The 14,519-nt window shown below is 43.3% G+C and overlaps 1 protein-coding gene across 1 annotated transcript in view; it reads left to right on the top strand.

The window, feature by feature from the left end:
- CCDC57 (coiled-coil domain containing 57) overlaps nt 1–14,519 on the top strand; it is a 3,049,962-nt gene that overhangs the window by 799,210 nt on the left and 2,236,233 nt on the right. The window contains exon 5 of the mRNA XM_044069731.1: nt 2,048–2,205. Within this exon, the coding sequence (XP_043925666.1) occupies nt 2,048–2,205 (158 nt within the window). The remainder of the gene's footprint in view (nt 1–2,047; nt 2,206–14,519) is intronic.

Below are 14,519 nucleotides of genomic sequence, written 5' to 3'. Positions count from 1 at the left end.
GATTCCCTGCAATCTGCACTGTTGGAGATGCTGGGTGAACAAATTGGAGTAACTAGGAAAATTATTTTTTGAGCTATGATACAGAATTGGAATTGCCTAGACATAGTAAGGTCTTGCTTGGTCTAATTATGATGGCTGCCAAAAAGTGATTACTAGAAAATGGAAATCAAAATCTAAACCAACTTTATTAGAAGTAACAAAGATAGTAACAGAGATAAAACAACTGGAACTGGGATCTTTGGAAAATAGTAGGTGTAAATTACATAGGAAAAAATGGAAAATGTGTGATCAATACATGCAGAGGAGGAATAAGGTTTAAAAGAAGACAGGATTTGCATGAGCTATGTAATGGTTGACTGCCAGTGACTGGATATATTAAAAGTGGTGTATAATATTTTTTAGCTACAGTTGTGCTGGCACGGTTTGTAAGATGTGTTTGCAACTGAGATTGTGTCATTATGGTTTATTTTTATTTATGTAAATGTAAGATTGCCTGTCATACATAAAAATTTAATAAAGATGTATTTTCTTTAAAAAAAAAAAGGGGGGCGTCCTTCATATTAGACCTATAAGAAAGCCTATTCCTCCATCCTGGGATCTTAATTTTGCTCTTGAGAAATTAACTCAGGCTCCTTTTGAGCCTGCAGCTTTGGCTTCCTTGCACCATTGTTCTTGGAAGACTGTACTTCTTTAGCCCTTACTTCAGCTAGACGGGTGTCTGAACTTCAGGCTGTTATTGCTATTCCTTCTTTTTTTTGGTTTTTCATAGGGACAGGGTGTCTTTTCTTACTAATCCTTCTTTTATACCCAAGGTGGTTAATGAGTTGTCTCTTAAAGTATTCATTTGGCTACTTTTTTCCCTTCTGTGCAGTCTGCCAGCAAGGTTTGTCACACCTTGGATTTAAATAGACAGCTCAGGTATTATCTGGATAAGATTAAGACCATTTTCAAGTCTGAGCAACTTTTTTTTTCTTTTCATCTTCTATCTCTTAGTTTGGCTGTGTCTAAGCAAGCCATTTCCTCTTAGATTTCTAAGGCCATTTCCTTGTGTTATTCATTTAATTGAAAAAGCCTTTCTTCCTCATAAAGGTTCATTCTACCAGCGCTGCGGCTTCCTCTGGTACTTTTTTCAAGGGTTTGGATACCAATTCCATCCTTGAGGCTGCTACTTGGCCCACTCTCCATACCTTTGCTAAGCATTATAAATTGGATGTTGTTTCCAGAGCAAGAGCTAACTTTGCCAGGGCTGTCCTGCATGGTTTTCCGGAGGGTTATTCTGGGTGTTCCTCCCCCCAACTTTCTACTTGAGCATTTGTGCTCTCGGTTTAGTGAAGAATACTGCAACAGTGAAGAGAAGGACATAGTACAGTTGTGTAAAAGCCCTTCTCTTCACTGTTGCAGTATGCACTCCTTCCTTCCTCCCTCTATTCTCTTCTCCCTTTTTTCTTTCTAGATGCACATGTTCCTATTTTTTTCCTTGGACTGTTGTTCCTCCTGGGGCTCTTCAGTTATGAGGCATCACCTGTATGCCGTTCGCTGTGAGTGGGGAGCATATGTGTGACATATGACATCCCTGTAACAACCTAAGGCTTTGTTATACTGGCTGGATGTCAAGCTACCTGTGGTTGAGGATCCCTTTAGTGAAGAATACTCCAACAGTGAAGAGAAGGACATCTACTGTTGTGGTAAGATTTTACACAACTGTACTGTTTCATAAAATCTCAGGATGGCAAAAGTAATTGCCTGATTTTGGGCATCTCTTTAAAAATGTCTTCCATTTACACTCAGTTTTGCAGTGAACCATTAGTCTTCTACTCTAAATAGTTTGACAGATATATTTATGCATTTGATATACACAAAATGTTCACAGATTATCTTTTTTTTAGGCAACATTTTTATGAATGCCAAGCAAAATGGGCACCACTCGCTCTCTCTCTGTCTCTCTTTACAGTCACTCAAATTTCCAAACTGCTTGTAAGCCATTGTTTTTGCTGTTTTGCAGTGCTTGATTAATCTTATTAGCTTTGTTTTCCATTTTGGTTTACAGGTGAAATTACTGACAAAAGAATTGGAAATCTTGAGAGAATCAGGGGTAAGAGCTGCAGAGTCTTTGGAGATTGCAGAAGCCAACAGGCAGGAGCTTGAGAAGGAGATACAGCGCAAAGAGAGAGAAAAGCAGGACCTCACTGTTGTCAAGGATTCCTGGTAACTGTTATAACTTTGTAGTGTTTTTATCATACACCATATATTTATAACTGGAGTAAGTGGCTCACTGCAGTCCTAGTGTATGCTTTACAGTGAACATACGGTAAACATTTACTGGTTTGAAACTGAATGCTGTATATGAAAGAAGACATACTGCTGTTGGTTTTTCAAAACTTATCGTAATCCTCTACTTTGGGTTTTGTGCAGTTTCTCTATACTGTATTTGTAATACTTATGCTTTACTGATGCCTGTACAGGAGTATTTTATTTTTTATTAGATCTGTCCTAAACAAAATGTGTGCATGCCTATAGGGAGTCTTGTTAGTCAATAAGTTCAGAATGGGTGCCAGCTTTGATATTAATGTGTTTTGGAACCTGTCTTACACTGTGTTCTGCGATCATATTCCCAAGTTGCTACTTTGTGTTTTGCATACTCCATCATTAATACAGATTCTTTAATGCAGTATTCTCAGTTTTGTGAAATGTACCATGTTATTCCTGACCTACTCAAAAACAAAGAAGAAATGATATTAGAGATATTACTTGCCATTAGTAGCGGCATTATGAGTTGCTTTGGGACATCACGAGAGCAGAGAGCTATACTATGGCAGTATACAGATCAGGCCATAGCAGTTGGTAGGGTGACTGTAGTGGAAATCTTGGTGTGCAGGAGCCACAAGATTGCACTAAGGAAGGGGATTAAAGCCTGCAATAAAGGTCAGCAGAAAGTCTGAGAAGAAGAGCTGGCCAGTTTTAGCTAAAGAGACAGGTGAGAGGCATGGTCAAGAGAAACAAGTAGGGATTTGACAGTATTAGTGTAAAGGCCTATGACGATACCACGAAAAGGTGCCAAGGTTCATCAGACACCTAATAGGCCATGGTGATCCTATATAATATCAGTGTAATGTGGTGGTTGTTAAGGGATTGGCAAAAGAAATGCTGTGGATGCATTTGGGGGCATATAGGAGTATTGAGTATGACATTACATTACTAAAGGAGTTGGGGCATTGGAAATTATGACTGTAGGCAGAAATGCTGAGGAAGTTCCTTCTTTCCCGGTGTGTTTACACAGGTAGTATGAGTCAGGAATCTTGCTTGGAAAGTACAGCAGGTATAGAGAGCAACAGTTGGAAAGTGACTGTGGGAATGTAGACAACAAAGTTTAGGGATTTTGAGGAAATACAGTACAGACAAGCTTCCTCCCTGTGGTACTTTTTGAGTTGGTAGTAATGGCTGATGAACCACTGCTAGAACTGGTGAAGTCTTCCCTCAGAAACTATAGCATTGCTGTAGGATTTCATATTGAACAAGGTATGTCCTCTGTGTAAACATAGCATTAAGAAAGAACAAGGCAGGTCCCAGTCTGTTAATGCCATTTATAGCCAAAGATTTTCTATGACTGGTGTGTGTATGTCACTGTAACGGTGAATCACAACATAGTGAATAATTTTGTCTCTGAAGTGGCATGCACAAATCTGATGACTAGTGATTTTATGTTGTCTGCTCCATCTAGCTTCAACGTGGGTCTTCGTATCTGACTCAGATAAGACACTGGTCAATTACATCAGACTTTGAAATCACCTTTGTCTGTCTCCATTACCCACAAATCCCCGCTCCTCACCCTAATCCCCAGATTTAGTTTGTTACCATTCTGGTCAGCAGCTCAGTCTTGGGTCCACTTGGCGTATCATTTGTAGGTATCCTAGCACTTTGTTTTTTTGTGAGGCTTTTACTTCCCTTATCTTGGTTGCATAGTTAGTTTAGTGTTTGTGTGTTTGTTAGGTAGACAAGTAGATAGGTAGGCTTGTGACTGTTGTGTCCTTATCTGTCTTTGTCATCCACTGGAACATCCCGCCTTCTGGTGGCCTTGTTTTTTTTTTTTTTCCTTAGTCTTAGCTAGGTGTTAGGTTTTCTCCTGTTGCTGTTTTTGGTGTAGGGTTTTTAGTACAGTAGGTTGTTTTCTTGTCTGTGTTTTGCCCTAATGGATAAGAGCTTTAAGAAGCGTCTCACATGCAGGCACAGGTTACGTCACAGGACACACATCTTAAATGTGTGTATTATTAGGAAGCATCGCACCTGGACTCCAGGTGCACTGTCTGCGAGGGGTCCCGGTTCAGGCCCATCAATGAATGTAGGGCCAAGTTTGTCTGTCCTCAGTGGACTTTTCCCCTCTAATTCTTCTTCTTCTCCTTCTTGGTTTCTCCCTCACTTCCAAAGACTGAGTCCGAGAAACACCGCTCGCAGGACTGTGAAAGGGGATCTGAAGAGATCCTCATCATCTTCTGTTCCTGGTCTGTCTCCCTCAGCTTCATCAGACCTGAAGATCACATGACTTTCAGGTCCCCTGTTTGCCCTGGCGCCAGTATCTTCTCTGACCCCTCAGAGCCAGTCTCCATTAGTGCCAACAACCAGCAAGACTCTGGTTCTGAGCCTTCTGAGTCCCTTTATGTTAAAAAGGGGCCCCTTCTGGTAGAAGGCTTCTGTTTTCCCCTCTCTATCTTCTACTTTGCCAGAGCTGTTTCAGAGACCTCCCCTACCCCTCCTGAGTTCTGTTCCTCTCTGGCTGGAATCCAACAGAATGGGTCATCCTCTGAATGGTCCTCCAAGCCCCCATTGGTGGTGTCGTCTGTCTGGTTATCAAGGTCAATGGGCCGCATTAAAATTTCTGATTTGGAACAGCTGATGAGGTCCTTTCTGCAAACACAGATGAAAGTAGCCTTATCCTTTCTGGTCTGGGTCGGGTACCAGGATCCTCAGCTCCTTCTTTTTGGTTACCTCACTTGGCCCGTTTAGATCCAAGGTCTTTGGGCCTGCCTGCTTTCTCACCCTCCGGGTTGGATCCAACAGCTTGGCTGTCTTTGGTTCTAACTCATTCCTTGGTTGCATTGACTCAGACTTCTTCAGGGCCATTGGGACCTCAGAGACGTGGTGTTGAAGCTGGAGTTTCCTGGTCAGGGTCGATGATCCGTGCCTTGCTTCAGCTTTGGATAGCTTGGATCTGATCTCATTGTCAGGGCTAGTCATGGCTTCCTCTACATTGAGCCTGTCTCTGGTACCTTCTTGTGCTATGACCCTCAACCCAGAAAAAACAACTTTCACCTTGGCCTTTGACGTTGTAGAGAGGATGTTCTCATCTCAGGAAAAGGGTTGGGTTTATTCAGCCAATGTCCCTTCCCTTTTCTCATCTGTGCCTGCAACCAGTTATCACTCTGCTCCTGGACAGTCTGTGTTGGTGGTCTCCATCCTCCCCCCGCAGTGGGACAGTCCCACCCCAGCACAGTTTTGCTAGATCGGGAGGTTTCAGAGAAGATGAAGTGTAAGATGAAACACCTTGACTCCCCCTAGGAGTCTCCCATAGACGATACTGACTCTTGAGGAAAGAGAGGATTCCCCTAAGTCTCCAAGAGATGACACCTCATTTGGTGACTTATTGGAGCTTCTTCACTAACACAGAGGCTGGACCACCGCAGTCCCCTGTCTGGAGGAGTCAGTATTTATGGAGGTCTTCTGTATAGGCCCATCCACAGCTTAGATGGTTCCCCCTCCAGATTGTCTTATAGACTTAGTGTCCCAGAGGGTGTGGAAGTAACCCGACATGGTGGAGCCTATCCACAAGAAGCTGAATAGGATCTTACTCCCCCCATGGCCTGGCTGCATTGGAGTAAGGGTCTGTCATTCCATACCACTGTGCTGGAGGCAACCACCAGGAAGAAGATTTGTGAACAGGAAGTATGAAGATTTGGATCATGTAGGGAAGTGCTCCTATGCCTCAGCCACTTTTGTGCTGAGAGCTCTTAGTTATTTGTCACACTTGACAAAACTTCATGACCCGTTGTCTGATACCAAAGTAGTGTCAAGAAGCTGCAGGCTCCAGAAATTCAGAAGATGCTGGAGACATAAGTTGTCCACCCTGCTTTCCTTTGTCAGGGTTACCATGAGGCTTATTTCAAATGCAGCCAGTGGAGCATCCTAAATGGCTGACTCTGGTATTTCAGTGTGGAGCCATACTTGGATGCAGTTATGCAACTTTGAAGATTGCTTCAAGGCATCCTTTATCAGTGCCCCTTTTGAAGGCTCTTCCCTATTTGGCCAAAAATTAGGGATACTTGATTGAGGAGTGAGCAAGATGGGAAGATGTTGTGTGTCATTAGAGCGTACTTTGCCACTCCTCACAGACCTTTCAAGGCATCAGAAGTGGGGTAAGTGCCTCTTTTTCAGAGAGTTGCAGCAATATTCTTAGGATGTTGCTTAAGAGAGTTCCTCCCGAGGATGGGGGTGGATCATAATGGATGCCACCTGTGGGGCATGGGTGGTCTGCAGAATCAGAGTTTCTGTAGGGCTTTCTTAGGTGGGCCCTTTCAGGGACTCTGAAGGGTTGCTTGGCTGTCCTACTCTGGAAGCAGTCTGGGAACATTTGGCTGTACACCCAAAAGCTTCGGAGGCCATCACCTCAGACGCATGGGTGTTAAGAGTTGTATCCAGAGGATGTCCTTCTATTCATATGCTGCAGTATTCATCACATATGGGAGTTTGCCTCTGGCTAACTCAAACGTCTTGCAAGTATCAAAAGTCAATATGTTACTGCTAGGTACATGTGACACCGCACATCCTCCCACTTACATCGGTCATAAAGGGACATCTGGTATAAAGTGGATGGCAGGACGCACCAGCCTCAGAACTTTTCTGGCTTCTGTCCAGTTGCCTGCTCCAGACGTTCGCTCGCCAGATTAGTGTTGAACTGTGGTTCAGATAAGCAAAGCACCCTGTTGGGGTTTTTTTCATTTCTAATTTTCTTGTTTTTTGCTACTGCTTATTTGTGGGGTGGTTTCATGTCAGCTAAGAAGGGCAAGCATCAGTGTTGAAGCCATATTCCACGTAAAGACACTCACAGTCTCTGTTTGTTTTGTCTAGGCCCAGAGTACCAGCTGCGCCCTCTCTCTTGGGTGTCCCTCCCGAGGCCGATGTAGGCCTGGAGGTCATTCCGGAGTCAGTGGATGTGCCTTCAGCAGGTACCACAGTGGAAGTCCCGAAGGAGCTTACCAACACGTCCACAAGTGAAGTGCAGGAGTCTGACTCGGGTGAAAAGGGGGAACCATGGGTCATTATTTCCGAAGGCCCTTGAGGCATCACTGAAATCACTGTGCATGAGGATGTGCTTACTGATGTAGTCAAATGTAGGCCGGTGTCAGGCCCTTCCACATTCCATCACATTGAAAGTCCCAGAAAGAAAAACATGAAGACTAAGCACGTTGCTCCTACTCCGTCAGAATATCCCCCTGATTGGCAGGCTTTCTCCCAAAGCCTTTTCAGTGCCTTCATGGCCCTGCTCCAGTCCTCACGTTCCTCTGTCCATTTGCAGTCCTTTTCTCCCTCCACTGCACTCAAGAGGACAATTGCAGACTCCTCTTCGGATGAGGAGGAATCCCCTGAAGAGGAGTCATTGGTCCATTCCACCCAGATAGCTTCATCCCTAGGGGTATGCCTCCCCAGAAGAGGAATCTAATGGTACAGATCTATCCAAAAAAATGAAAGAATTTTTCAAATGGGACTGCTGCCAAGACTGATATTCAAAAGAGGTGTTATGACCTCTTGCAGATGGATTCTCCATCACCCTCTGCTGTTCCCCCAGTTCTGCCAGCCTTTCTGGATGCATTTACTGCTGCTTCCAAGTGCCCAGATTCTCACCCTCCTGTTCCTAAGCTCCCAGACAGGTTCTACAAGGTTCCTGAGGATGCCACGTTCCAGTTTAAAGCTCCGTCTGTAGATTCAGCTACCATTTCTATCTCAACTGATAAGACCTTTAGGTTATTACCTTCTACTTCCTTACTGCACTCTGATAAAGAGAGCAAGGATATATAGAGACTGGGGAAAAAGGTCTTCATATCTGCTACCCTGGCTTTCAGGCAGCTAATTACTAGACTCACATGGCCAAACACTCTCTAGATCTTCTCTCTGATGCAGGGAAACCCCTTTCCGAGTTTCCAGATTTTCCTGCCAAGGCAAAATTGGCTGCCATTCTCAACTCCTTTGCCCAGGTTACGAGGCATTCCATCAAGTGCAGTTATGATGCTGCAGATGCCTCTGCTAGTGCAGCAGCTTCTGGGTCAGTTTTAAGGAGATATTCTTGGCTCAGGTTACAACCCTTGCCTGATAAATTTAAGAACAAATTCCTGGCTACCCCTCTGGATACTAAAACTTTATTTGGTAGATTGGCTGGAGAACTATTCAAATCTTTACAGGAGAAAGTTAAGGAGCTGTAGGACCTGAAGCATATCCTGTTTTCACCCGTTCCCAGGTGCCAAAGGAACTATTCAACAAAGACTACCTTTATTAGGAAACCTGTCATGCCTCCTCTTTCTAAAAGCAAGAGAGGCTCTAGGAAACAAGTTTCTTCTAAATCTACCTCATCCACTCTGGTTCAGAAACAGCCCCTTCAGTCCCAGTTTAAGCTTTGTAGCCTGTGACTACCCACCTTTACAGTCATCCACTCCCCTGTCCCTTCGTCTTTTTCTCTCTCTTGTGACTTGGAATCGGATCACCCAGGACTCTTGGGTCTTCTCCATCATCCAGAGAGGATATTTCATGGTTTAGGAAACTTATTCATCCTTCAGAGACATCCCACAACCACCATAGGATCAAATGGCCCTCTTCCCTCAGGTAATTTTGGATCTTTTCTCTCAGGGAACTATTTAAGAGGTCCCTTTTACTCAACAAGGGAAAGGGTTCTACTCCAGGATGTTTTTGGTTCCAAGGAAGGATGGCCACTGAAGAACCATTCTAGGCCTATCCCACCAAAACACCTTTCTGAAAGTCCCATCCTTGCGGATGTTGCCTTTGCACTCTCTCCTTCCAAACTTTCATGGTGTCATTGGACATCAAAGACGCTTATCTTCACATCCCCATTCACCTTCAGTTCAGGAAGTTTCTATGATATTCTGTTGCTTCCTCTCATTTTCATTTCTGTGCTTTGCCCTTTGGTCTGTCTACGGCACCAGGGTTCTTCACAAAATGCTTGGCTGCTGTCATAGCATTCTACAGACTGCAGGGAATTCAGATCTTCTCTTATTTAGACAATCTTCTTATCCAAGCCCAATCACCAGACCTACTTCAGCAGTCTCTTGTCTTCACCATTTCCCTTTTAGAGAGTCTAGGCTTTACTATAAACTATCAGAAGTCCTCTCTGACCCCTTCACAGGACTACATTTTTCTGGGTTGCTGAATCCAAACAAACAAGATACTAGCTTCCCTACCTAGAGAAAAGGTGCTGTTCCCCACATCTTACTTCCAGACCATTTTAGCTCCCTAGTCTGTGACTGCCAGGGACTTTCTACGCCTTGTGGGGTTCATGGCGTCTACTATCCCTATGCTTCCCTGGGCCAAACTGCAAATTAAAAAAATTCAATGGTTTCTAAAGATGCTTTGGATGCAGCACTCCCACCCCCTGGATTTCAGGATTCCACTCCTACCCTGCATAAAAAAGGAACTGGATTGGTTGATACTTCAGGTAACCAAAAATCCTGGTCTCCCCTACAGCCACTCTTCCCTTCCCTAGGAGTTCATGCTTCAGACACAGGCTGGGGCATGACTGTACTATGCTGGAGGTTCAGGGATGTGTGGTCTGCCACACAGCCAAAGGAACATATCAACATAAAAGAAATGAGAGCCCTGTTTTTTGCTTTGAAAATCTTCAAACCCAAGCTTACTCCAGGGGTGCTGAGGTGGTTTACAGACAAACACCACTGTTCTGTGGTACGACAACAAGCAGGGGGAAACAAAGTCTTACCTCCTATGCTGACTAGTCCCAGATGCCTGGGAGTTAGCCCATCAAAGCCAAGCCTCCCTTCAGGCAGTTTACCTTCCCTCAGCTCACAATGTAGGGGTAGACACATTAAGCAAGTCCATGACCCAGTCCCATGAATGGATGCTATCTAAAATCAAGAAAGATATGTATACTTATAATCTGATCTTTATCACAATTGATGTTCGGAACTTATTCTCTATCATACCCCATGACACAGGTATTGATTGGTTTTACCAATATCTTTGCCAGTGTACTACCCTAAATCATAACACCATCTTAACAGGTAGAATACTTATGGAATTAGTGTTAGATACCAACATTATTACCTTAGAACAGCAGTTATTTAAACAAGTTAAGGAGGTAACAATGGGGGCAGCCTGTGCCCCCATCTTTGCAAACATAGTACTGGCATTTTGGGAAAAAGATATTATTTTTAATTGCCCTTACGCTAACTCATGGACATTTTATGGTCGTTACCTGGATGAAATCATCATTTTGTGGAACAGTGATATCACAGAATTAGAAGGCTTTCTTGAATTCCTGAACACCAGCACATATTTTCTTGAATTTACACATTCTGTTAGTGTTACAGAGATGAATTACTTAGACATTACCATCAAGAAAGCTGTGGTCAATAAACATTTCACCTCCACTATTTTCCGCAAGCCCACCTACTCTAATAGCCTCCTACATTTTGATAGTTACCACCCCTTGCACTAAAAGAAGGCCTTAGTTAAAGGACAGGGGGTATGGCTTGCTAGGATGATATCTGAATATGATCAATTTATAGAGCAAATTGAGACTTTAAAGGGATGTTACTACATAGAAATTATCCAGATAATTATTTAAACAACATCCTTCAGGAGGTAATAAATAAGAGAGCTAGTGGCTATTTTTCCCCTTCTTGGCACAGGGGAAGGGTTATCAAACAAGCAAAATCAAGAGACTAAGACTTTCCATAAAAAATCTGCTATTTTCAAGTTTAATCAGCATTTTTACAGCATCAGGAATATCATTGAACATAACTGGAACATTTTTAGAATTGATGCAGAGCAGAAACAGTTGTTAGGCCCTGTTCCCAACATTGTATATAAAAAGGAATGTAGTATCAAAAATATGTTAGAAAGGCAGAAATGTGATCCTGCTATAGGGGCAGGGATGGCTAAATGCTGCTATTGCCTACAATGCCAATATATCATTGAAGCCAAGGCGATTTGTATTCCCAATTATGGGAGACACACTATACAAGGGAAAGTCTCCTGCAGTAGTAAAGGAGTGGTGTACCTTGCCCTATGTACCCAATGTCTGAGTTTTTACATTGGTAAAACTAATGCATTTAGAAGTAGAATTTACCAACACTACTATGAGATCAGTAGGAAAGATGTTAAAAATGCATTAGCAGGACATATAGTAACCAATGAAGGACATGGATTCAGATTCATTATTATTGAGCAGGTTAGGATGGGTGAAAGAGGTGGGCCACTCAATGATTACCTAGAAATGGCTGAGCTTAGATGGCAAATTAGGACGAATGCATCTGAAGAACCGGGTCTTAATAGTTCAGTATCCATCAGCTCTGCTCTCAGGTTCAAGGTACAATTTCCTATATGACAATCATTGATACCTACTATTAGGGTAGGATGCTAATAAAAACAAATACATATATACTTTCATATGCATAAATATTGACATCTGTTGCTTTGATTATTTTTAACTTATTGTAGGATATATTTGTCAAGTATCTTTTATATGTATTTAATCGCATTTTTTCTTTACTGTTAGTGCAATATACATACATATATATATATATATATATATATATATATATATATATATATATATATATATGTGTGTGTGTGTGTTGCTCTTTAAATATTTCTATGTCCTTTTAGGACATTATTTTATTAATTAGTTAAGGATAATGACTAATTTGTTGGAATAGCATATATAAGGCTGTTGGGTAATATGCTGTGTTATTCTGAAGAAGTTTCTATTCAAGAGACGAAAGCATTCAATAAATGTTTGTGTGGATTGGATCCTGGTCTCCTGCTTTTTGAACATCGCCCAGAGAGGATATTTCATGGTTTGGGAAACTTATCCCTCCTTCAGAGACATCCCACAACCGTCAAAGGATCAAATGGCCCTCTTCCCTTAGGTCATTTTGGATCTTCTCCCTCAGGGAACTGTTCAAGAGGTCCCTTTTACTCAACAAAGGAAAGGGTTCTACTCCCAGGATGTTTTTGGTACCAAGGAAGGATGGCCACAGAAGAACCATTCTAGGCCTATCCCACCTTAACACCTTTCTGAAAGTCCCATCCTTTCAGATGCTGCCTTTACACTCCCTCCTTCCACTCATTCCTGTCATTCTTCCAAGCTTTCATGGTGTCATTGGACATCAAAGACGTTTATCTTCACATCCCCATTCACCTTCAGTTCAGGAAATTTCTACGATTTTCTGTTGCTTCCCCTCACTTTCATTTCTGTGCTTTGCCCTTTGGGCTGTCTACGGCATCAGGGTTCTTCACAAAATGCTTGGCTGCTGTCATAGCATTCTGCAGACTGCAGGGAATTCAGATCTTATCTTATTTAGACAATCTTCTTATCCAAGCCCAATCACCAGACCTACTTCAGTCTCTTGCCTTCACCATTTCCCTTTTAGAGAGTCTAGGCTTTACTATAAACTATCAGAAGTCCTCTCTGACCTCTTCACAGGACTAGATTTTTCTGGGTTGCAGGATCCAAACGAACAAGATACTAGCTTCCCTACCCAGAGAAAAGGTGGTGTTCCTCACATCTTACTTCCAGAGCATTTTAGCCCTCCAGTCTGTGACTGCCAGGGACTTCCTACGCCTCCTGGGGTTCATGACATCTACTATCCCTATGCTCCCCTGGGCCAAACTGCACATGAGAAAAATTCAGTGGTTTCTAAAGACTGTTTGGATGCAGCACTCCCAACCCCTGGATTTCAGGATTCCACTCCTACCCTGCATAAAAAAGGAACTGGATTGGTGGATGCGTCAGGTAACCAAAAATCCTGGTCTCCCCCTACAGCCCCCCCCTCCCTTCCCTGGGAGTTCATGCTTCAGACACAGGCTGGGGCGTGACTCTACTATCCTGGAGGTTCAGGGATGTGTGGTCTCCCACACAGCCAAAGGAACATATCAACATAAAAGAAATGAGAGCCCTGATTTTTGCTTTGAAAATCTTCAAACCCAGTCTTACTCCGGGGGTGCTGAGGTGGTTTTCAGAAAACACCACTGTTCTGTGGTATGTCAACAAGCAGGGGGACAAAGTCTTACCTCCTATGCAGACTAGTCCAAGACGCGTGGGAGTTAGCCCTTCAAAGCCAAGTCTCCCTTCAGGCAGTTTACCTTCCCTCAGCACAGAATGTGGGGGTAGACACAATAAGCAAGTCCATGACCCAGTCCCATGAATGGATGCTACATTGTGATGTGTTTCTGGACCTGATCCATCATTGGAGTATGCCTCAGGTAGATCTCTGTGCCTCCCCCATGAACAGACAACTTCCAAAGTTTTGTTGCAGGGTTCCTTGCCCCCTGGCATGGAAGATGTACGCTCTATCATTTTCTTGGAAGGGGATGTTTCTGTATGCATTCACCCCCTTACCTCTCTTCCAAAAGGTCCTACTGAAGATTCAGCAGGATAAACCAAAAATCTTGCTGGTGACTCCCTTTTGGCCAAGGCAGCACTGGTTCCCCCTTCTCCTGCACTTACCTAGGGGCAGTCATCGCAAGTTACCCCACAGGATGGCTCTATTCACACAGGACAATGAACCCTGATACATCCACAGCTGTCAACTCTGAACCTGGCTCCATGGGTGATAGGATTTTGATTCCCTTTAGACACCTATTTTCAGAAGATGTGCTTCAAGCTCGGCAGGACGCCAGAAAACTCACTACTACGAAATCCTATGTTTCCAAATGGAAAAAGTTTTCCATCTGGTGTCGCAAGAAGGACCTACAGCCACTGTTAGGACAAAACCCTCGAAACATTTACTGTCTGTGTGTACTGATGAAAGGTGGCCTGTCCTACTCTTCAGTGAAGGCTCACCTTTCAGCTATCTCAGCTTGTCTGCCTATGTCACCCCTTTTTGCCTGGAGGTTAGACATGAAACTTTTCCTAAAAGGCGTCTTTCATATAAGACCACCAAGGAAACCAGCTCCTTCTCCTTGGCATCTCAGGTTTGTGTTAGATAAACTTACATTGGCACCTTTTGAGCCAGCAAGCTCCTCTTCCCTGCAACATTGTGCATGGAAAACAATTTTGCTGGTGTCCATTACATCTGCTAGAAGCATCTCTGAACTGCAAGCAATGATGTCTAATCCCCCCTTTACAGTTTTCCATAGGGACAGGGTATCCTTACGTACCAACCCTTCCTTTATGCCTAGGGTGGTCAGTGAGTTATCTTTTAACCAGTCTTTCAGTCGTCCCACCTTTTTTCCTTCCCCTCAATCTAAACATGAGAGAATCCTGCATTCTTTGGATGTGCACA

The sequence above is a fragment of the Protopterus annectens genome, chromosome 4.part0, assembly GCF_019279795.1.
Source record: "Protopterus annectens isolate FY-2018-M chromosome 4.part0, PAN1.0, whole genome shotgun sequence".
Taxonomy (NCBI): domain Eukaryota; kingdom Metazoa; phylum Chordata; order Ceratodontiformes; family Protopteridae; genus Protopterus; species Protopterus annectens.
The sequence above is the reverse complement of the archived record's forward strand: the minus strand, read 5'-3'. Positions and strand labels throughout refer to the sequence as shown.